General features: G+C 42.6%; 2 protein-coding genes across 18 annotated transcripts in view; both read right to left on the reverse strand.

Annotated features, from left to right (window-relative positions):
* Positions 1-976: 976 nt before the first annotated feature.
* On the reverse strand, positions 977-10,156 carry parvab (parvin, alpha b). The gene is made up of 13 exons (XM_024440181.2): positions 9,882-10,156; positions 7,468-7,557; positions 7,264-7,334; positions 7,040-7,142; positions 6,770-6,910; positions 5,699-5,814; positions 5,541-5,599; positions 4,538-4,557; positions 4,329-4,390; positions 4,172-4,240; positions 3,987-4,088; positions 3,809-3,881; positions 977-2,909 (listed from the first exon to the last, which is right to left on the reverse strand). Exons 1-13 carry the CDS (start codon positions 10,015-10,017, stop codon positions 2,833-2,835), a joined length of 1,119 nt encoding a protein of 372 aa, XP_024295949.1. The 5' UTR covers positions 10,018-10,156; the 3' UTR covers positions 977-2,832.
* Positions 10,157-14,862: 4,706 nt separating this feature from the next.
* Positions 14,863-24,899, reverse strand: part of mical2a (microtubule associated monooxygenase, calponin and LIM domain containing 2a) — a 47,474-nt gene continuing 37,437 nt past the window's right edge. For 2 of the 17 annotated variants that reach the window (XM_024440182.2, XM_042330930.1), the window contains 5 exons: positions 24,696-24,833; positions 21,948-22,055; positions 17,764-17,941; positions 17,367-17,443; positions 14,863-17,271 (listed from right to left, as the gene is read on the reverse strand). In XM_024440182.2, coding sequence (XP_024295950.2) covers positions 16,879-17,271; positions 17,367-17,443; positions 17,764-17,941; positions 21,948-22,055; positions 24,696-24,833 — 894 coding nt within the window. In that variant the 3' untranslated portion in view covers positions 14,863-16,878. Of the gene's footprint in view, positions 17,272-17,366; positions 17,444-17,763; positions 19,277-19,463; positions 19,617-21,947; positions 22,056-23,361; positions 23,710-24,062; positions 24,182-24,695; positions 24,834-24,899 lie in introns of those variants that run through there. The other 15 variants (XM_024440186.2, XR_002955529.2, XM_024440185.2 and 12 more) reach the window with 15 other exon arrangements.

Consider the following 24,899-nt stretch of genomic DNA (forward strand, 5'->3'; position numbering starts at 1 on the left):
GTATGTTTTTAAAACTGTTTCATGTCCTACCATTTAAAAAAATATACAATATGCACATCTCTTTAGCAACAAACAGGAATGATGTGTCTCTAAACGAGATATGTATTGCTGCATATCTGCCAATCCCTTGACCTGATTTAATTACAGAAAACCCCAAAACTCTTACCACACATAAATCAATATTTTCAATCTATAAGGAAAAAACTGATTGCACACAGGGAAAATGGGGTAAGCAATCTTCAGCAAGAAATGTAACAAACCATCTATACAAAAGGAGTACAAGGTAAAGCCTTTACAACCATATACTACATAGAAGAAAGGAACTTCAATGAAGGACCAATTCACTCTTTCAGATCATAATCCTTGGTGCCAATCAATAGATGCCAACATAAAGTGCCAACCCTGTAATAACTAAGAACCACTTATCAATCGTATTACTCACTTCTTGCCTCACCTTTTGTGTGTGTGTGTCTGTGTGTGTTTTCTCAGCATCGTACACTACGGAGGCAAGAGAGTATCATGTCTGTTAGTCATGTTAGTCAGGCTTATTTGATATAATGAATGGAGGGAGGGATGTAGAAGATGCGATGGGAGGGTAATTACTTTAATGGCTGCAAAGGCTCCTGTTCAAAACACTTATGCGCACGATGGTTGATTATGGATGGTCATTTCAGCATTCTGATGAAAACGCAGAGCTCTTAGTCCCTGGGCTTGACTGATAATAGCATGACCAGAAATGTGTCAGAACAATGAAGTACTGAAATACATTGTCACATCCTCCCCTGAAGGTCCAGGCCTTCAGTTCTGGGCTTCAATTCATGGAAATAGCGGTACTTGTTAAACGCACCACAAAAAGCAAGATGAAGACAACAGAAGGTCAGAGGTTATACAGTATGATGTATAGAAAGATAGCAACTCAGTTCACAAGAGATATGACCAAGAGTAAAAACAGAAATATCAAGAAAACAAACTGAGCTATGAGTATTTTCTACTTTATTCGAAGACTCAAACAAGATAACTCACTCATTTCTCCTCTCACTCATTTCTGTGCTCAATTAAGTCAGTTGACATGACACACTAAAAGCATCTTAACTAATCTTAAGTGTCTGTAAATTGAAATAAATTAATTCCAACTCCTAAAAAGAAGCAATTAAATAAAAGAAACATGCTATATAGTTCAAATCAGGCACAAAGAAATTCCACTGAAACTTCTATTGTAACCTTGTCATGCATTATGTGCTGTGCTTCACTGTACAGTAGTGTTGTTACTCAAAGGAAAAATGTGACCTTCCTATTTGCAGCTAAGCACTTAGCAAAGCCATTCAGTCTGTGTGTGGTTAGCAAATTCATTCATGAATTGCATGCACCTCTACTTCTTGGGAATACTGTAAGCTAAGTTCTCGTTATAAAGCAGCCACTTTAACCAACATCCACAGTCCAATACAGTATTATTTGTCTATGAAATGGTACAATGCCAGGTGTAACAAAAGTTGAGTAAAGTCAATCTATGTTAAAACCACCAAATCCTGATGGTATTTTAATGTAAACATGTTTTATTGATACTTCTTAACACTGGCCAAACCTGGACGCCGCTGGGCCAATTGTGCGCCGCCCTACGGGACTCCCAATCACAGCTGGTTGTGATACAGCCTGGATTCAAACCAGGGTGTCTGTAGTGACGCCTCTAGCCCTGAGATGCAGTGCCTTAGACCGCTGTGCCATTCAGCGGTCAGCATTTGACTGTGCTCTTCTATATTTCACTTGATCATATGGCACGGTAACAATACAGAGCATACAGGTTTCCATGGGAAGGAATGCCACACGTGTGCTACAGCACAAGGCCCATAATCAAACCCGCACTCAGACCACAACATAGAAAGAAATGATTACGACCTTCAAATTAAAGTACACAACGGAATCAATTTTGGTCAAACTCCCACACTACATTCTCAGCACTACTAGCTAGTTCTGTTGAATATAGTGTTTTATCGTTTGAATTCATACTCTGCTCTTGTCATTAAAAAAAAGAAACTGTACTGGGGTCTTGCTGTTCTGTAGTTGTAGTAAACACTGCACTGGAATATTACTTTGCAAACATTGTTTTATGAATAGATTCTAAACAAATAGGCAAAATTAGCCATATATCATGCTTTGCATAAGTAGAAAATATTTGTAAGAATCTAACAGCTTCAAATAATGTATCTAAAATACTATCTTTGGTAAATGATGAGCCAAAATGCCCCTACAGGTAGACTATATTTAAAGTACAATGACCAGTATTAAAATATATAAAATTAGACAAAGCAAACAAAGGTAAACATATGCAGCGTGGCAGTATATAAATGAATAGTGTGCACTGTATGTGGTCCCACTGCTTTAAGAACAACAACCAAAAACCTTCTGAGTCAATTCAAAAGATGGAAGTCAATACTTTGATGAGCACAAACCCAGCTGTCATACATTCAATACATCAATATCCTGATCCTTCATGTAGTCGGAAGTGAATCCAAGTAGACTTCAAACGGTGTCGGCCCGGAATGACATGGGCAAGAACAATTCAACATGGCAATGACTCCACGATAGGACGGCATAATCAATAACTCATTAAGTTAACCTTCAATAATACTGAAATATATCTGTCTTTTCATATCCAAACACTTTACAACATACTGTGCTGTACTTGTGTTTTAGTGAGCCTTCAGCAGGACAAAGCTAACACAGGTGTGCTCTCCCTATTAGATGCATCGTGTTTGCCCTGAAATATACATCTAAACAGGGCATTTGCTTGATTGATACGTCGATATAACTGAATGAACGGTGAAGTACCAGTCGTTATTCCACATTTCTGTATTTGGTGAAGAGGTTGTAGAGTACCCTCAGAGTCGACTTCAGGTCACAGTTCACAATATCTGCCAAAAGATCAGAAAAACCAAAAGGCAGACTTTAGTCTGAGAAACATTTACAAGAAAAACATGTAAATGACCCAGATTTAGAGCTGCGATGTACACTCTGTATGACACCTTCTTCAAACATCTCCTGTAATTGGAACCAGCTCCTGTTGCTAGCTACTGCATACTTAAGACACACCACCTATAAGATCTACATTAGCCCATTACATCCAGTGAGGCAAAACTGGCCTCATTCATCTGCGCTATGAGGAAAGATGCATTATAAAAACAGATGTTGCCTGAGCCCCATGCCTCAATGAAGCTGTTATGATTGCGGTGAGCTTTAAGTAGGCCTATTGCTATAATTTGGCATGCAACCACCTTTAAATCAAAGCTAAAGGGGAACACTTAATGTTACAGCCCAATGCAGTTATCATGGGCCACTCACTGGTGCTTGACCGTACCATTAAAACTATTACAGGCCTCAGTTCAATTAACACAACGGTCACATGGTTATACCCAGGGGATAAAAGTAATCCCACATCAAATAGGGTGGCAGGTAGCCTAGCGGTTAAAAGCGTTGGGGCAATAACTGAAAGGTTGCTGGTTCGAATCCCTAAGCTGATTAGGTGAAAAATCTTTTGATTTGCAATTGAGCAAAGCAGTGCCTGTAATTTGCTTTGGATAAGAGTGTCTGCTGAATGACTAAAATGGAAATATATGCGCTCTCTCTCTCTGTTGTTATGATTAGAAGGCATGCTCTGACTATATATAGCATTGAGTGAATACTGCCCCAAGAGAAAAACATTGACACATTTTGTTTTTGTTTAATCCCGAAAGACTAACGAAAATGTTGAAATTCTGCTGTCACATATCTTTCTTTCAGAAACAATGTACGTGTACAAAATGAAGGCACTCACCCTCTGCCCGTGGCTTGGGTTTCTCCAGGCCTCCATCTTGCATCAGCTCAAAGGAGAAAGACACATTGTGCACCTATATGGGAAAAGAGACCAGCATGAGCCATGCCAGTCCAGTAAGCAGCTCACTGTAAACTATTTGTAAGAGATTAAAATTAGTCTGATTTACAATGTAGCCTACCTTTTGGTCAAAATGCTCTGGCGTTAGGAAGAAGTTGAAGAGAGGAACAAAGTAGCCCTCAAGCAGTCCCATCAGCAACACCAGGTACACACCATCAGCAAACTGCATGACAGGTAGAACAACATACTAATAATGACCATGTTCATCATCAAATCATAAACAGGTATATTAAAAGGGAAACAAACCTGTGTGTCCAATTCAGACACCTCCAGGTTCAACTTGTTCAAGTGCTTGTTCACAAAGGTGATCAGAGTCTGCAAAAAGGGCAGGTATTCAGTCAATTTAAATGTTACACAAACAACGAATAACTTCTATTTTTTCGAAATTAGGATGGAGACTTGCCTTTTTCACCACATTCAGCTTGTCTGGTGCATGGTCAAACAAGGTGTCAAACGCATCTCGTTCTGAAATTGAATAGAGGTTAAATGATTACAATAACAGAATGTTCATTTTAATAATAAAACAGTAGTAATGTAATGGCAAACTAACTAAAATGAATGCATGGTAATATGAGCCGTTTTATTTTATTACAACAAAGTGAAAATGCTTACCATGTCTTCCTGATAGAGCCCTGCAAGAGAAGAGAACAAAGTATTTCAGCACTGGTATCGTACTGTGTAATCACAGCACTGTAGAAAGACATTAGACGAAACAGACAAGTTCAAATGAGAAGAAAAAATAAACTAGGACTTTGTTTAAACTGGAAAATATTAACTGAATGCAGATGGTCTAATCAAGACGGCCAGACAGGAAGACAAAGAGATTTGCGTTGTGGTTCTATCCCAGGAGCGGTCCGATCAAACGCTGTGTGGTGGGTCTTCCTGGTGGACATGTGCCTGGGAGGCAGTGGCTTGTCTTCACAGTCCAATCTTCCCCGGCAGAGACCTGCTTCAGCAGCTGCTGCCCCTCGCAGGACAACAGCCCAGGGCCCCCTCCCTCTTATCTCCAGAGCTGATTTGCACCCGTTGGACCACTATTAATCAGCTGCAGCGCCATAAAGTAGTGGTGTGGCTGGCAGGAGCAGAACCCCCGAACCCCCCCACACACACACTAAATGTTCCCATCAGCATGGGGCTCCAACTGTCCATATCGGCCCCCCAAGGGGTTCCGCATTGTCTTTCTGCTTTAACGCAAACCAAGAGAGGCCGTTCCATTCCCCTAATCAGTCCCTCAATTGTTCCAACAGCTTCAATGCCCAGTGGACTTATTTGCTGACTGATTTGTGAACAGATATTTACAGACATGTGATTTGCCCTATAATCACCTTGTTTTGAATGACCTTTCCAAGGCAGAGTGCATGAATGTGTTTGGTTTTCGTCCCTCATACTTATACCTCCATTAATTAACATAATCTTCACGGCCAAGTTTCTAAGGCCTTCTTTCCTTAAACATTGGCATTTATTTTCTTGCCTGCCTCTATAAACAAGTTTCAGACATTTTTTCTTCATACCCTGGAGGGTCTGATAAAGGCCTTGTGGAAGACAGGACAAGTTGGGTAGTTTCATCCAGACATCTGTACATAGTTAGTTAAAAGGGATGACAGTGAAGACATACTCCGTGTTCCCTGTGATCTCTTCCTGAACCTGGCGAGACTGCAGGATCCCCTCCCGTTTCTGTGGGGAAAAACAGACAATTATGACATTTGTCAGAAATTTAAGTTTTTTCAGGATTTCCCTTTTCATAGTACAAAATGTATCAGGAAAGGACTATACCTGTACAACCACAACTTGAATGGACACATGATCAGGTAGGCGGATGGGGGCGCGGCAGTGCTGAGACAGCGCCACCAATAAATGGAGAATGGCCACGATGCTTTTAGCATGGACAGCTAGGGGAGAACATAGGAAGGGAAAGAGGGAAGGAATGAGAGGAATGTTTTAGTACATCCACCGACATTGTCATTTAACAGATGATGCACACACTGGTGCACTAGAGCAGGCTTAAGATAAGAAGAAATGCCATTTTTTTCACAATTATCAAGATAGGTTAAACAAAGGTCAAAAACAAAACAATGAATTCAGTGTCCTGTACAAACTGAACTTGTGTCTTTGGGGTAGAAGTAATGTGACTGTTAGAAAACTGTTACAACCAATTCCAATCTTGTTGTCTGTAATGTCAAAGCGATTCAAGTGACTGATACAATGACCTGCAAAAGACAACTTCTTGAAAGATAGAATTCCAAAATAAATGTGAAATATGATAATTTACCACAAAAAAATATTGCATTTACTATTTAGAGAACCTGTATGGGAGGATATGAGTGAAAAACAAAAGGACTAGCTGTCCTTTGATCACAGTCAAAAACAATCCTATTGATTTCCTCAAGGGCTTTTAGATAATCTACAAAGGATTAAAAGAAAACTCAACTGTAATTTAAGAGAATTAGAGGGTTACAATTCACCAAAGAATAATAAACCAATGTGAAAAGAAACATGGCTTCAGCATACCCTTAAAAATATTGAAAAAAATCAAATTGAAAAAGGAAACAAGACTGAGTACCGTGACCTCCCACCACTTGAGACAGGGATTACTTCTATGGTCATAATGTCAGAGGGACAGCACGGTGCAGATTAGTCCAATGTGAACATTCTCTGTGCCTCTCTGTCACCCAACAAAATGACCAAACAAGCACGGTAAAAAAATAACATTATCTTATTACATCACCTTTACGCACACCAATGGCATAATAATAATTGTGATCAACACATTCCAAAAAACATGAACACATTCATAGAATAGCAGGAATTCAAATGAAACAGCGCTCTGTGAAACATGTCACCTACAGTCAATGGTCCATTTGACGTTTCTGATTGAGACCTTCAGAGTGTCGTTGATCTTCTCCAGAACTGTCTGCAGCTTCTGCTTCTGGGCTATCTCAGACTGGGTCACCTCAGCCACATTCAGCCGCTCACCCTCCAGCTTCTCTGTAACACAAAAATAAATAAATAAACATGTTTTACTGTCAAATACAACGAGAGCACAGGGAGGACAAATTCCAGAGAATAATGTGCTGCATTGCAAGCATAGAAGGGATGCTTTGGAGGGATTTGTACCAAATAGTTTCTGCAGAACCTGCCCATCGTAGAGGTCTTCAGCCAGGTCTTTGACAATGATTCTCTCCCCCACCAGCACATCATTGATCCAGTCTATGAGTACCTGCATACAAAACATCATATGGAATTTAACAGGCACATACAAACTGTACATTCATAAGGCCCATAATATCGCTTTCCAATGCTTTGATTGTGACATACGGCAGTCATTTTATATCTCACACCTTCATCAGTTCTTGCAGTTTGGGGTCATTCCTGGAGTTAGGGTCAACCATGGTGCGGACCTCATTCTCCTCTAGAACCACACACACGTTTAGAATATAGACAATGAGAGAGAGTACAAGAGAGTGAGAAAGTGAGAGAGTATGTGTGTGTGTGTGTGTGTGTGTGCATGCGATACACTACAGGAGTGGAGATGGAGGCCTTACCCAGCATGGTGTCCTCTGGGTCCAGCTCAAAGGGGATGGGGCTGAGCGGCAGGTTGATGGCATTCATCCCCTCCTCCTGGAGCTCAGACACTGCAGAAGCAGAGAAGCTTAGACCTTTAGTGGCCTGACTCAATGTGTGACAGGCTAATTATTATAAAACTGTACTGACACCTCCATTGAGTTAATAGTCATGAAAAAATATGTCCACCCAATTTAGGGCTCTTTTCTTCCGGTTAAGCTATGCTCTTCATGCCAGGTTGTCAGTATTATGGCACATTGATCTTACCAGAAAGAGTTGGCTCACAACGCATGTCTCTAATTATAACCTAGTCTTTGGTCACGTTCGGGTTAGCCAGGAGAGAGAGAGCTCAGTCTAGCTTTGATTAATAAGATGAAGTGCCTCATTGTAGCCAGTGATAATACTACATGGGAGACTCCCAGAACAAGCCAATCACACTATTACCGTAAATTGGAGGAGATGTGAGAGAGTGATTGTCTATTCACTAAGCAGTCAAGGTCAGTTGCTCTGATAGCTCAGACCATGCCCTCTTTGAAAAAACCCTTTCTCTCTGAGACACATCGCCCCACACAGGACAAGGCCATCCTCTCCATCCAGTTGCTAGGCGTTCATAGATCTAGGCTCGGTCTCACGCTGCTGTCCTGAGCATCCGCCTCCTTCCCTGATCATTTCACTTACCTCGCCTGGCATTGTGCAAATTGGCACATGTGGGGAATTCACACAGGTGATGTGACAACCTGACCACTCTGTCTGGCCATGGTGCCAGCACTGCTAGTTCCTGTCCGGACCAGTTGATATTTCAGTAAGATCACTATAGCACTGATGCAGAGCTGCATAACATAACGTGATAAAGGCCTGCAGAACAAACTACGCTAGTTTTTTTCTCTTCAGTTTCCTCCCAAACAGAGAAAGCGCCCCCTGGAGATGTCAACATCCTGTTAGTAATCAACACCAAGATCTCCCTCTGCTGTTCAGCCTAACCCACAGAGACAGAGATCACCTTCCTCCTTCCTCACACTAAAAGAGCTGCATCCATTTGGTTCTTCAACAGATTGTTGAACCAACGCAAAAGCATCATCTGGATAATGTAAACCTCTCTGTCTGTCTCTGTCTCTCTGGTCTGAAAGGACTGCTCCTCAGTTCACAGGCAGAGACACAACATGGTATACAATAACGCTCTTATGATTGAAATACTGTATGTTGCTGTCATGGCAGTGGAGAGGCCCTCCATGGAACAGACCCCTACAGGACCAGGTTGGACGGTATTTGTTCAGGATTTTGGTGAATGGGGCTCAGCTGCAGATTCACTTTTACATGCCCCTCAGGAGTATATGTAGGGCATGTCTGTATCAAAAGATACGCTTCAAATGTAATGAATGAAAATGGGTCAAAGTGTCTTCCAAGAAACAATACAAACAATAATAGTGCTTCAGACATTTAATCATACTTGATGCTTGCTCATTTACCAAAAAGATTAAACGAAAACTCAAGTGCTTGTCTAATTAATACTTAATTGAAGGTATGATTGAAATCAAATGTGAAACTATGAAAGCCTTAGCAGCCTCTGGTCTGAACTCAGGCAGTGGTTGTGCTGGAGAGAGAATGGGAATTATTCCTCATTTCTTGGTGAACACATCTGTAATGGAATATCTGCAGTCTCTTATCCTTACATGGCAGTAGCTCAGCCATGTGTACTGTAAACACAGACACACAGCCTTCTCCCGCTATGGCTTGGACAAACACAACGTAATACAACTCAAACAGATGCTGTCCCCCCTCACCAAAAACAAAATCATCCAAATTGTTATCACAGTTATTTGATGATAGATGCAGACATCAAACATGAAGAGGGTCTTTCAGTCACCATTCCCGTTGACGTATAACAAAATGACGTCATGGAAATAGACACACCTAGCAATTACTAGCGGGCCTATACTATTACCGCATTCAAAACAACTGGGAACTCGGACATCTCCGATTTCACTCTTCAGTGCTTTCAAGACAATTGCGAACTCCGGAAAAAAACGAGCTCCAACTGAGAATGTTTTTTTGAACGGACATCCAACTCGAATTCAAAGTCGGGAACTCGTGCATCTTTCTAGAGCCCCGACTTTCCAACATGAAGATCATAGACGTCATGATTTTTTTCTCCGAGTTCCCATTTATCTTGAAAGCAGCATATAGCAAAGTTTCTTAGCTTGTTTTCAAGCAAAAACTGTCATTAATCTATTCAACAAATTGTTTAATTCTGAGGAAAAAAACGTTGGAATGTGGCTATTTATAGCATAATGTAGCCTACTGTTCAACAGGAATCGTATTTTAGTTCTAATCCTTTTTTAGCTTTCGTTATGTCAATCGTTTTATATAGATGCCTTAATATGCCCAATGCACGAACCTTCTTTTGCCTTTTTTCTTCTGGCCAAAGTTCCCCCAAGTTTTCCGAGGAAAGAGTCATCTTTTTTTCTTGAAGGTGGTGATTTTGGAGTCGGAGATTTGGGAGAAGAAGGTGATTTCTGTGGCGAAGAAGCCATTTCCAGTTTATTACTGGGTATTCAAGCTATTGAGACTGTTGTAGCCTATCATATAAATACAACTTTCTGCTTGTCAAAGTTTACGGAATAGCCAACGACGGAACCGGAATTCCAAGTATTTGCGCAGCCATCTGACGTCTCCCTGTTATTTGATTCCCGTACCCGTCCCTTTCCCACCCACTTTTCATGGGATATGGGAAAAATAAGGTAGCCAATGTCCAGTTAATGGGAATAAGTATAGTAAAGCAAGAGCCGATAAAGTAAAATAATCAGAGGGGTTTCGATTCTAATCATAGGAAAATTAAGTCCAGCGAAATTATCAAAACGATTTTTCCTTTGTTTTTCTGCTACCCAGATGTATTTACTTCCAGCAATATAATTATCCATCAGTTTTCTTTTACTTATGCTAAACATGCGTTTTCATGGGGCTAGAACAAGGCCAATATAGAAAATAACACCAATGATATACAGCACACTTGTTCTGCAGTCCAGGAGTGTAACAAACTTGTTCAAGGACCCCCCAGAGTCAATTCACAGTCACATTGCAGTCCACGGGGATGAGCAGAGCGGGCAGGCAGATACAACAATGAACAGTGACCTCTGCAGTGGATTCCATTTTACACCAGCATTCTACCAATGACACTTGCTCTGCCATACTCAGTTCTGTGAAAGACAGTGAGGGGTAAGAGCAGGGCCACTTCACATATGTTTTGTGTGACTGAAACCTCATATCGGTCTTTGCTCTGCTGTTAGAGATACATTTCTGAAATCTCATTCAACATGTCCCTGCAGCTTCTGTTGTGTTGATCACATGCAGAGGTGTCAAATGTAACTTGAGACTAGACACAATTAATGAGAGAGATCTGTGATAGGGATTGTGTGATTATTTGTCAGTGCATGTGTTCCCCCATGGCCGTGTCAGCACTTAGATTTTCCCATGTGCTGCAGGATCCTGCTGTGGGGTGAGGCATGAGGAGCATGTTAGAGAGGAGTGGGAGCGCTGAGCCCACAGCCCTCCTCCTTACACCTCCACATCCCCTCGACCTCAGCATCCGGCCTCCACTCCTAAACTCCCAACTGTGGTCATCTCCACAGACACAAAGAATAACAAAGAACACAACTCTAAAATGCTCCCTTTCCTCTCACTGGAGTCCCACCTCTCTATCCACCGTCCAGGGCCATGCACCCTGTCACCCTATACCACAGACTACTGTCTCATCTGAGACCTTAGTTAGGTAATGAGTGCGGCTCGCAGGTGGACTCCCAGAATACGCTGATCATAACGTATTGAATTAACAACATGCATCTTGACTGATGCACTGCTGTTATTTCAGAACAGGGCCCAGGTTAAGGACTGTCAAGTTCACAGTCAGAGGGATCCTCAGATGCAGCAGTGACACACACAAACACATGTGCACACGTCAAAACAGACTTGAGTTATCACTGTGATAGTTGACTTGCCCTTCATAACTGGTCTCAGCTAACCCCATCTCCTACCAATTCCATCCCCAGGCATTAAATGCTGTGTCCATGACACACAAGTAATCCAATGCCAAAGAGATCTGCACGGTGCAGTTTGGTTGGGCTAAATGCTTTTAAATGGCATCTCTGTTTTCTTCAATTGCGTAAGCAATGAGTGTGTGCTGAGTCTAAATGACTTTGCATGATTTTTTCTCAGCTGGTAATTTAATTTAATATCACTAGCCCGTTAATAAGCAGATAACCCTTATGTACTATGTAGCGTCTGGTACCTCCACTTGCTTAGGCATGTTCCATGTTAAATAACTGACGTCAAGAGGTGAGGTTATACAAAATCTATATAATAAATTAATAGAAGCGGTTATCACAACTGATAGCTAGATATTCAGCAGGTTCCTAAAATAGAACCTTGAAGTCTTTAATTTCCTTCAACTGATAGATTTGATTAGAATCTGTGTCAGTAATGGTCACATGTTGGATCTGACAGGTTGGCACTCGGTCACATTGTTTGTCAGACTAAGATGTGACCGAAGGTTGTGGTATTCAGAGCACATTAACCTTTCCATTAGGAAGATATGCAGTCTGTCCTGGCCTGTTTGTCACCAAGCTGCCTTATCTTACAATAGAGAGGTGAGCCAAATAATGGGAGCCAAACACTGGGGATCAAACAGACCCTCCTTTGAGCAATACGATTATTCAGGAAAGATTTCATCCTGTTGTAAATGACATTAAGCATGGAGCAGCCAGTGTGGTCTGATAGGAGAGATATCAAATCAGCCGCCGTGCATATTGGGAGATCAACATAAACCTGCCGGAAGCTGATGGTTTAACTGGTTCAGTGAGCTGAACAAGTGAGAAAGTTGGAGAGAGAAAGAGAAAGAAAGTGTTTCTGATTCTATTGGTATGCTGTAGGGCTTGGTTCTTTTAAACATGTTTATGCTGGCCAATGCCTGAACCCACATATTAGACAATTACATAGAGGCATTTTTGGGTCATTTCCTTGATCCCTTGAAATGAGCCTCTTTCTAAACAACAGTGCTCTCTAGTGGTTATCTGTTCCAATGACATGTTAGAGGACATGAAATAGAATCATTACACTGTTATGAGCTGTGGTAGATGGTAGTTGCCAACCCGTTAATGACTCATAAAAGTGATCCGTTAATAACTTAGAGAACCTCATTTGACTCATTTAGTTTATTTTCCCAGATTTGAGATCACAACAGTTACCGTGAGAACTTGAGTCCAGAGGAGCTGCACAGCAACGGGTGATGACAGAGCAGGAAGGAAGGGGCAAGAGGTACAACAGGAAAAGGAAAAGGTGGAGACAAGAGAGGAAGACCCTCACAGGACAGAGAGGCAGACATACAGTATAGTGGCAGAGGAGAGACAGAGTGGGTGAAAGTGAGAGACACAGGCAAACATACCTACATGCACATACAGGCACTATATATTCATGTCTCATCACTCCTTCTCCTGGGACAGTGACATAGATCAGGGATCAGATTGAGGGTGAAGGTGTGTGTGAGTCAGAGTAGAAAGTGGAGCCATAAAACACTGTTATTGAAAACAATGATTCAGCCAGTGGGTGGCATCAGAGGCTCAAAATTCATCTAATCCGGGCCAGAGAGGAAAAACAGTTCTCGGTCCCTTAACCAGCTGCGTATTACTATAAGGCAGTGATTTACAAAACACGGTACTGAATAGAAAATATGTCAAGGCGGTCAACTCTAATTGACTGTCAAGAGAGTGTGCCACTTCAGTTGAGTGAATTTTCCCTTTGCAAGTAATTGTTCTGTAATTTTCTTGCAGAAAACAGTTTTATACACATTTACCCTTGACTTGATAGCTCCAATGGAAGGAAAAATGGTTGGCATTTCTCAATTGACAATCTCAAATCAATGCTTTGGGTTGAATGCTCTGAAGGAAGCAGATTAATAAAATAAAATATCTACTTAAATACAACACCAAAGAGACACATACCTGTGTCTCATGATTTATCTCACTGAAATACATTGTTTTACCAACCTCCATTATTATTTAGTCAAGAAAGTTGCTTTTAAACACTTGGCCTTCTGTAGACCGTTAAATGTTTTTAGTGATCACATTTCCTCAGCTTCTCCTTGATCTCGGCTGTACTGGACAAGGAAGTGAGGGACAATCTGCTGACCCCAGTAGCTTTAATTGCATTGTCCTTTCACACTGTGTGATGCAAATTTTCTGAACAAAATGTCCAGGCCCATCCAGCCCCGGTCTAGCAGATGTGCCAGGTTTGGTTTGGAACACCTCCCTCAAATGTTTGTATGAGAGGCTCTGAGAACTCAGAGAAACAGACATGTTTACAAGCAGCATCATCAGGGCTTGCAAAAGTGTTTGGCTGAGGTTTTTTTTGGTTTCCATGGTGATGGGTTGAAGGGACAAGTGGATGATACTATAAAAAAAGAGTGCTTCAATAGTCTGTACCTCTGCTGTGATTACATTAGATCAAGCTTTCCCCTTAAAAGCAAAGCTAATGAAAGGTATTGGATTCTGATGGTAATACAGCCTGAGAGACATGCTTTGGCAGCTAGTATAATACATTGATTATATGATGTTTCCCATGAAATAATTGTAATTCCAAAGTATATGCTTTAAAAAAAAAAAGGTATTCTAGTGGTGTGGGGTGGCATGTAGTGGTGTGGGGTGACCAGTAAGTGAAAGTCTCTGGTTCGTATACCTGAGCCAACGAGGTGAAAAGTCTGTCGATGTGCCCTTGAGCAAGGGACTTAACCCTAATTTGCTCCAGGGGTGCCGTACTGCTATGACTGACCCTGTAACACAACACATTTCACTGCACCTATACTGTGAACTGTATGTGACAACAAAACATCTTAACCAGGTGTGATGAGAGATGATTTCATGGCTGTTGAATAAGACACAAGACACTGATGGTGTACATTTCCTCAGCTGTGAGAACCATGAACCATATCTGGCAGGACTACAGTGGATTGGCTGGGGGGAGAGTTGTATGGTTTGACATGTCCCCTGTGACCTCATCACCAAAGAATCCTTTCTGGCTCTCACGGATCCAGAAAGAGCTCCAGGAACATGTCCGTCTGGCCTGGGGCCTTATCAGCACTGAGACGGGGACAGAGGAACTTAACCCATATATTTTAATTTAGGAGACTAGACATGGTAAGTAGACTAAATATAGGAGACATGCTCTTTAAGAGGAGTTCATGTTTACTTTGAATACTGAGCCTGTATACTATGTGATGCTGAACGGCTTGATTTAAACGTGTTACCCCCATTTGTACTATTCTATGTGCCAAATCAAACCATGGGGAGAACAACATTGTGATATTATGAAAGAAATGACAGTAAACTGGATCAAGATGACAAATAACTCCGTTAATTTATTTACATTTGTTGCTTTCGGTCATACATAAAGGAACACAGAATCTCCATGAGAAAAGCAGGCTGCATTAGAAGTCCCATAATACATTATTCAATGCATTAATTTAAGACAACATGAGTTATGAACCTGTTGGGATATGAATTCCCTTTGTTTGTGTGGGTCAAGAGAAAATTCTCCTGGGTGACAGCTTCTGGAAGAGAGAAAGAAAGATGGCAAAAGATGGGAGAAAGAGTGGCATGCCTCTACATGACAGAAAGCTGTCTACGCGAACACACTTGCGTGTTTGTGAAGCTCAGCCTTTCGATAGTAGGATCATAATAGTTTGTGGATTAGACATTTTTGTGAGAAGAACCGTTTTCAGGAACTGCCATTGTCTCACAAACACTGCTCTAGTCCAGCCTCCGTTAAGTACATCGGCAAATGGTTGGTATCGCCGGGTGAAGACGAAACAGAAAAATACAATGCTTAAATACTGCTGTCTGTAGCTCAAACACAGGGGTTAGAAGCATTTTTTATTTGTGTGTGGAAGTGCGGACAGTAACTTGGACTAATCTGACCAGACATTCACTCCAAAACATTATTCACATAACCATGTGACCATGCAGGTGATCACCTTCAGAATGGCATGTCTCCTAACCAATCAGGAGGCTCATCATCAGAAAGTTGAAAACAGACTTCAAGCGAACATGAGAAGAAATTAAAGGAAGGAAATATAGGTTAGAATAGAGAGAGAAATCAGAGGAAGGATCAAATCCAGTTAAAATGTATTGAAACTTTGTAATTGTTAGATAGTCAAAGAAAAGGCATTGAGAAAACATGAGATTGTGCTACTCAACAACACACAGTAGCACTGTACAGTGTACTGCATGAATGATGTAACTTCTGGTTCAGGAAAGCACATACACACCACAGCATTCAAACATAGCCTGAGTTATCATGTCAGATTCTGTCCTCCTGAACAATTCCTTTCAGCAATATTCGTAACATTATGAAAAACATATTTAAGTGAAATAGACTTGTAAAAAAATAACAAAAATGAAGAAAAAATTATATTACAAACATACATCAACTCTTTAGTCCCATTTTCCACCTCATCATACAGTAAATTGAATTTGGCCTTGCATCTGTTTCACCAACAGGTGGCAGCAATGAGTAAGCATTAAACAGTCCATGAACTGGAGTCGTAAACCAAAGCCCATGGCCATGAAAGCTCTTCCGCTTTTTAAGTACAACGGACAATGCACAAAAATACTGGAGGCACTGGGCCATAAAATAAAGCAATACAAGTTATCATAATGTGTAGCGAAAGTACACTACGGTCATGGTGTCATAGGAGATCTTACAATAACTTTTAAATGTAAACTTGTGCAAACAATATTGAAATAGAAAAAAAGATGAGAAAATCTGGTCAAGCACAGATCCACGTTGGCCCCCGACCCCGACCTGTGAGTTCAGCAGGGTTTAGTAAACATGCAGCGTCAGCACTAGTCATTATCCAAGCCCTGGATAACCATTAGGCAGCCATAAACTCCCACACCATTCATCAGGCATCAGCCACAGGTCAAGGCAGCTCCCCAAGTTAAAGTGCTTCAAGTCAGTCTTTTCATTTAGATTACTTCTTCCGCGCAAAAACTCAACCACATACCGTTACCGTAAATGATTTAGACCACCATGAAACCATGTACAGCACATTACCCCTCATCCTAAAGAAGAATATAATGTTCATGAAAAACTACCACACGTATCACAAACCAAGATACTGCGTGGGAAATGTTATTTGTTCTTTGGTGTAGGACTAGATCTAATGCACTGACAGCTACATATTCTGTGAGAAAATATTAACAAGGTGCATGGTAAAATGGTAGCTTGCCGTCATATGACTTGGCACAAATGCAAGATACACTAGTTAATGTTCAGCCAAGCTTCAGACCCTATTGCACGAGGGTTAGGGATAGGGTTAGGATTAGGATTCCCTCCCTGGTGGGCCTCTACATGAGCCTGTGGCCCAGGTGTTCCTCCAGCCACAGCAGTAGGGGCTGGATGGACTGGGAGACAGGCCCGGTTTCAGAGTACATCTGCAGCAGCACCTCCTGGAGCATGAACAGCAGGGGCACTCCCAGGCTCAGCAGCTCATACAGGAAGACATAGTCCTGCACATTGGCCCTAAAGTGGAGGCCCACAGCCTGGGCCGTACCATGCACCCAGCGAGACAGGAGGCGGGGGGAGTCACACACAGCCCGGGTCACACTCAGGGGCCAGCTCAGGCTCTTCCTCAGGCGGGAGCTGAAGGTACCTGGTGACTGGCCCTGCAGGCCTTCTGTTGGGTCACCGTTGGGAGTCTGTGTCTCTGATCCCTCCTGAACCCCGGCTCCATTCTGACCCTGAGGGAGAGACCCATTGAGTCACAAAGATGTCCCACAAATTAACATCAAAATGACAATAGCAAGTGGATGATTGAATGATCCAGAATAATTACCAGATGTGAATTGAATGTCCTCCGATGGTTCATTCCATTTTTACGTTGTGTGAAGTGCAGCTTGCAGTACAACTTGCCTAATTGAACATGATCAAAAGAGGATTTAGAAAAATGGGCACATAAACAGTTAATTATCTCTACCTGGCACAGCCAGAAGAGGACTGGCCACCCCTCAGAGCCTGGTTCCTCTCTAGGTTTCTTCCTGGGCTCCTGCCTTTCTAGGGAGTTTTTCCTAGCCACCATGCCTCTACATCTGCATTGCTTGCTCTTTGGGGTTTTAGGTTTGGTATCTGAATAGGACTTTGTCACTACTGCTGATTTGATTGATTGATTGATTGGCTGATTGATTGATTGACAGTAAGCGGACATCTAAACCTTAGTGTTGGGAAACACATACCCTGCTCAGAGTCGAAGGCATGGCCTCCCTGGCGTAGGGCGGCGCCACAGGTGTCACAGCGAAAGCATTCCCTGTGGAAATAAAGTCCCTCAGCACTGATCCTCTCCACCACATAGACGCGCTTCTGACAGGAGTGACACTTGTCACCAGACCCGGGGAACTCCCTCCGCAAGGAACCCTGGGAAACAGAACAGACAGACAGTGCTACAATCGTTGTCAGCACAGCAAATGAAGATAATGAGGGAGTGATGCACTTGTGTCAGATTCCACAACTTTGACCATAAAAGGCCTTATGGCCGAGTTTGGCCTTTGGTTCACAAAGCATAATGAGTCATAGAGTCCTGCAAAGAATAATCATCCCAATCCTTATTTTACACAATATCTCTTCATCTTACTCAGAGCCATGGCCTGGGACATAGTCTATGTTCTTCACCTAGATAATGGCTGTTGTTCAAGGCTGGTACAGCCTGAGTGGCTGCATGCTCAGTCAGACATGCTTACCGGAGACAGAGGCGGAGAGGCTGGGGGTGAACAGGGGGAGGAGGCTTTAGGCCTGTGGTCAGTCTCATAGAGGGTGACCAGCGTCTCAGCCCTGCCTGCTATGGCCAGAGACTCCTTCCCCACCTTCCGCTGACACGCAGAAAAGAGGAAACGACTGGAGGAAGGAAGGATGGAAAGATGGAAAGATGGATAGATGGATAGATGGATAGATGATTTGACTACTTTGTTCTCTGACTAAGGCCGCTGTTGGGGGAAATAGTCAAGTTCTTTCATCAAAATAAGAGTCTCAGCTCAAAAATATGGCCACGGAAGAGGAGGGAAGAGGTGAGGATTTTCAGGAATGTTTTCTCATTATGAGCCTGTCTGGATGCTTCAGATTGTACTCTAGACTGACTGCATGGCGCTGACTCAAACTGATCAGAAATCAGGGAGGGGCAGTCTAACTCACAAAGTGCAACACCACAAAAATATATTCAACCTTAGCATAAGAGGCCCCAGAGTAGCTAAAAAAAACACCTCACATGCAAGACCTTTGTGTCTACATGTGTCCTTTGTAATGTAGAGGGTAGTACAAGTTACTTTAGCAGGCATGTGGTGCTGGGGGCAAAATGCCTGTTTGACATTATTAAAAACAGCTTTGGTTGGCGCATTGCAGTACGTTGTTGTTGGGATACATATGTGGAGCCACTGATGTGACACTGAAACAGCAACATGGCTGTGATGTTAATAACTACAACTGTAAGTTACAGGCAAATTAGATTAGAAGTTAAATATCTACTTCTAAAATATATATAATTATCCAGATTAGATCATGTTTAAACTCAAACAGACAGCACTTCATTTTGGGTTTCTCTAAGAGGCAGCAGACTCTGCGTATAGAAATGATGTGGCCATAAATAGTGCTATGGTTTGGAGGCACACAAGAGGAACTCACCACATGTGACTCATTCAAGGGATCTCTTTGCATTTCTTTCATACAAAGCTGCATATCTAGTGCCCCAGATTGACTGGTCTTTGGTTTTCCATGAAGAATGAAGGAATTAGAGGCAACAGAGAAGAAATCTTAGTTTAACAGTTCAGTGACAGATAAGGGATAGATGAGTGCATCAAAATAGCAGTATAATGTTTGCTCTGACATTAGGGGATATGGGTTTCGTCATGACAGACACATGGTGAGAAATGGATGTGCTTGTTTTCACCTTGAGTTGGAGTAGAATGGATGAGGATGAAGACACGGTTTGAGGGAGTGAGAAGGTAGAAAGGGTGATTTCTGGACAAAGGAGGGAAGTGAATTTAGGACTGGGAGCAGGGGGGATGGGAGGAGAGGGAATGGTCTGTTCAGCAGATCCAGGCTAGGGTGGGAATGGGAAACAGAGGAATGGAAAGTCAAACAGGGAGAGGATTGTTAAAAGAGAGACTTTGAGAATCAGATAGAATGCCAACTATCATTTAACCTAAGTTTGATGGGCTACAGTACCTGGTATTCCATGGCACTCTACCATCCTATTGACCAAGCCCCAACCTGATTAGTTTCAATTCAAGAACACTACATTCCATTTTGACGTCAACTCAGTTATAGTGCTATATATTAAAGATGTACAATATCTCTGCATGATGAATATTGAATGACCACAAAGGTTTTAGCATGACACACAACGATAGGGACACAGTAAGCATTTCACTGTAAGGTCTACACCTGTTGTAATCGGCGCATGTGACAAATACAATTTGATTTGATTGGATTTGACATGCTGACACACAGACATGGATGTGGTTATTTGTACTTGATGTTGAAGTTGACAGGAAGAGGAGGAAGAGGAGGATGGAGAATAAGTATGGGGGGGGTGTAGAAAGGGTGATTTCTGGACATGGAGCAGGGAGGATGTGAGGTGAGGGAATGGTTTGACTCTGTCCAGCAGATCCAGACTAGTGTGGGAATGGGAAAGTCAAAGAGAGGAAGAGATATTATGAGCATCAGATGAAGGTTAAATTAGAGTTTGCATGCTTAGTGGGTTGGGCCTCAAGCCTAAAACGCCTGGTGTTCCATGACACTGCATTCCATTGAAATGGGAACTCAAGAGTGCTATAGATAAAACGTGTATTTCTTCATGATAAATGTTAAATGATCACAAAGGTTGTAGCATGACACATAGTGATAGGGACACATACAAGACAGTGAGACAGACATGGATGTGGTTATTTTTTACCTGAGGTTGGGGCAGACAGGATGAGGATGAGGAATAGGGATGAGGAGGTGAGAAGGCAGAAAGGGAGATATCTGGGTAAAGGTATAATGAGGTGACTTCTGGACTGGGGTTAGGGAGAATGGGATCAGACGCTGAGGGAATGGCCTGTTTATCAGAATCAGGCCAGGTGAGGAATGGGACAGGCGAGATTTACAAATGAAGAGAGGGAGAGGATTGTTAAAGGAGAGCTTTGAGTGTTAGTAATTTGATAGAAGTTACAATGAGAACTGGCGTGCACAGGGGGATAGGCTTTAAGCAAAGGTATTCCGTGGCACTATCAAATCATAGTATTAACTAAACCCCAACCTGCTGAGCCTCAACACAACAGCTTACCCTTTTTTCCACTGAGATGGAAATTCATTTAAAGAAGGTGAGCAGTATCTTTTTTGATGATAAAATACCATGGAAATACCTTTTCCTGTAATGGAAATTGCAGTATGATGACTACTCTAGCACTAAACACCTTGCTTGATGATTATCCTGTGAGTAATAAAGCTGCAGCCTCTTCCAGTGAGGCACAGAGAACCCTGTGCTACCTTTCAACAGTGCTGAGCACACCGAGTAAGTCAATTACCAGTGTTGTTCATACATATCATCACAGACAGAGCTGAGAGAGGAGGCTACCTAGTTTTCAGCCTGAGCTCTCTTCTGCAGGTCTGTCTCAGTGGGAATATAAAATCACGTAATGGAACAAGAAGAAACTATTTAATGGAATGATTCCTGCTTGAACAACGAGTTGCCTGATGTGTTTTCACAGGGCGTTACATTGTTTAAAAAAAAACTTGTTGAAACCCTTGGCGTAAACAGTAATTTATTGACTGACAGTGAAGGTGATTTAAATTTCAGATGTGGGATCTTAATTTGATCACTATTTTGTTGCTGACAATTTTCCTGCACAGCAGGAAATGCAAACTTGTAGCGTATTCAAGGTTTAAAAAGATTTCTAAGGTTTGTAATTTCCAGTTTAAAATGTCTGACTTTCTTTGCCCTAATGGAAAATGATAAATGTTGAATGATCACAAATGTTTTAGCATGACATACAATGATACCTACAAAAACAACACCTACAAAAAATGTCCATTAATTATAAGTCACATAATAATTCAAATTTCCCGTTGCTGCAAGATTATTTTCCTGTTTTAACGAATTGGCTCAAATTAAGTTCCGACATCTGTATAACAGAACACTGTGTCCTACAATAACCTAAAATCACCTGCGCTAGCTGTGTTCTGTTGCTACAGGCTCTGAGCAGCTAATGAAAACATTGCCATAAAAGTCATGCTTCTGGAGATGATGGATGTTGAATTTCAACATAGGGAGGGTTTATTGAACTCTGTGCAGCAGCAGTGATGCCAAACAACACAGAGCGTGCAACACAACAAACACACTGAGGGACGGGAGAGGTGAGTGGTCAGAGTTCAGGGGTCAGATAGTCACCTGGGACGTAGAGGCCACATCCTCAGAGAACAGTACTCTCAGGTGGACAGCTTTCTCCTTGATACTTTTATTGTGAAACGCTCTAGCATTCTGGGTCTGAGCTTTCTTCTGCAGGACACATACCATGAGACACAGAGACAAAGAACAGGCATCAGCAGGAAAAAGCTGCACCCGTAACACAGTACCACATATGCCCTGTCTGATGAATGTGTCTGAATAGTAATTATTAACTCCCAAATCAGAGTTATAATGTACGGACAAATAAAAGTATGAAATGTATGCACTCACTATTGCAAATCGCTCTGGATAAGAGCGTCTGCCGAATTACTAAAATGTCAAAGGTAATGATCAAGCAAGATAAGTGGACTTTGGTCCTACTTTCCCACTGAAGGAGCTAGATGGCACATTGTTTACTGGGTGGTGGAGAACAATAGTGTTGCTGTGTGGAGTAGAGTGGCAGTTTTTACAACACTAATTTGACACACCAGCAGAGATGACTCCACTCTTATACATGTGCTCCTGGAACAGCAGACAGAGATACAGACAGACAGAGATACAGACAGACAGAGATACAGACAGAGATACAGACAGACAGACAGACAGACAGACAGACAGACAGACAGACAGACAGACAGACAGACAGACAGACAGACAGACAGACAGACAGACAGACAGACAGACAGACAGACAGACAGACAGACAGACAGACAGACAGACAGACAGACAGACAGACAGACAGACAGACAGACAGACAGACAGACAGACAGACAGACAGACAGACAGACAGACAGACAGACAGACAGACAGACAGACAGACAGACAGACAGACAGACAGACAGACAGACACAGGACTGGCACAGAACAAGGCCACAAGGGCAGCCCACTGGCTAAACTTGCCAGTCAGCAGCCTCTGTAACTCTTTGTCTCTGTCAGGGCTATGGGTCTGCTCTTGCTATTATGGTCAGTGTGGATGATTCGGTGTTGACTTCACCAGCTGACTATGTGCTATACAATGCTAAATGTATAATCAGGATGATTATCTCAACATTCATATCCAAGCCTTTTCCTAAAAAGGATATCTTATATGATCACACAGTAGGAGGCAATAACAATAGAAAAAGACAGAGCAGACAAAGAGAAATGGACAGATGGAAAGGAGAGGAGAGGAGAGGAGAGGAGAGGAGAGGAGAGGAGAGGAGAGGAGAGGAGAGGAGAGGAGAGGAGAGGAGAGGAGAGGAGAGGAGAAAGGGAAAGGAAAGGAAAGAGGAAAGGAAAGGAAAGGAAAGGAAAGGAAAGGAAAGGAAAGGAAAGGAAAGGAAAGGAAAGGAAAGGAAAGGAAAGGAAAGGAAAGGAAAGGAAAGGAAAGGAAAGGAAAGGAAAGGGGAATAGAGGAAAGGAGAGGGGAATAGGTCACCTTGGTGATCTTTTCCTCCACCTCTTGAAGGCGTTGGAGCATTCTAGACATGGCTAGGACCGCTGAGTGGCAGGAGGAAGAGTAGCCAGGGTACTCTATGCTCTCTGGCTTTTGAGGAAGTGTCTGGGGTTGTGTCTGAGTATGTGTCTGATCAGCCTGTCTGACCTTCCTGAGGGTGTGATTTGGGCTGGGTGGGGGTTGGAGCTTGGGTTGGAACTGGGGTTGGGGCTGGTGCTGAGACTGAAGCTGGGCTTGGAGCTGGGGCGAGAGCATGGGTTTGGGAGGAGGCTGGGGTGGTAGCCGAGCGATGCACTTAGCTGCATATTTGGCACAGGTTGCAGACTGAAACTGGAAACACACAGCACATGTGAGCTGCAGTTCTATGGCTTTCTGTCAACTCAGGGTGAGCTTGATGAAAAAACAAATGCAGCAAACAGGCTCCAGTAGTTTAACAGCTGGCAAGAATAGAAGGGAGATTTATGCCCCATGCTTTCCTTTATCATGTGAATCTACTTCACTGGGGGTATTTTTCATTTCCAACCCACAGGGAGCATTTAACACTCTCACTCTAGGTAGGTGATGACTGGTTTGTGAGTGAGTGTATACCAAAACTGAGTGACAGTGTGTGTTCTGCAGAGGGAATTAGCGTGGCTATGTGTGTGTATTACAGTATGTTGACCAGGCCTGCTCCAGTCCTCTACCTGTGTCTTGGGGGAGGGTTGGGTGGGGTCTGCTGCCTGAGGTTGGTGAAGCGTGGGGTCTCAGTCATGTCTATGGAGCGTAGCCGAGGGGTCCTCCCAGAATCCCAATCACACTGAGACTGATGGGGTTTGTCAGCCAGAAACAAAGCCAAGGAAAAAGGTTAGTAGAAAGACAGAAAAGGAAGAAGAGGGAAAGTGAATTGCAAGATAAGTATCTCACCAAACAGTTAAGAACAAATTCTTATTTACAATGACAGCCTACACCGGCCAAACCCGGACGACGCTGGGCCAATTGTGCACCACCCAATGGGACTCCCATTCACGGCCGGTTGTGATACAGCCTGGAATCGAACCAGGGTGTCTGTAGTGATGCCTCTAGCACTAAGCGCCTTAGAACTCTGCGCCACCCGGGAGCCCCAAGACTTTATAACCAACTCTTAATCAGAAAGCGAACAGTACATAACCAAGCCTGGCTCTTTCCCTTGGAACACAAATGATCACCTCTGTCCTATAGCACACTGTGGTATGAGGCATCTGAGAACAAACATACCAGGTACTATACCATACTATAGTACTGTACACTGACAGTGTCCTGATGATGGGGAATGGGGGACATATCTTGGTGGTTCTGACCTGTCTCCGGAGGGTGAAGCTGGGGTTGCTCTCCTCAAACTTGGACAGGAGCTGGCTGGCCATGGAGCGGACCTTGTTCTCCTTAACCCCCCTCTCCTCACCCACACAGGACGCACTCTGACTGGAGAAGTTGGTTGCCTGTCATGAGAAATAGTGACTTGAGTTATCAGGGCCAAAATAAATTGTATTTTGCCGTATTTGACT

This window comes from Oncorhynchus tshawytscha, linkage group LG12 (genome assembly GCF_018296145.1).
Source record: "Oncorhynchus tshawytscha isolate Ot180627B linkage group LG12, Otsh_v2.0, whole genome shotgun sequence".
NCBI classification, from domain to species: Eukaryota; Metazoa; Chordata; class Actinopteri; order Salmoniformes; family Salmonidae; genus Oncorhynchus; species Oncorhynchus tshawytscha.

Coding starts and splice junctions, on each gene's coding strand:
- parvab (XM_024440181.2), bottom strand. CDS start 10,017: ATGGCTTCTTCGCCACAGAAATCACCTTCTTCTCCCAAATCTCCGACT. Junction 7,335..7,467: donor CCCAGAGGACACCATGCTGG/GTAAGGCCTCCA, acceptor GTGTGGTTCTAG/AGGAGAATGAGGTCCGCACC. Junction 4,558..5,540: donor GAGATCACAGGGAACACGGA/GTATGTCTTCAC, acceptor CTTCTCTTGCAG/GGCTCTATCAGGAAGACATG.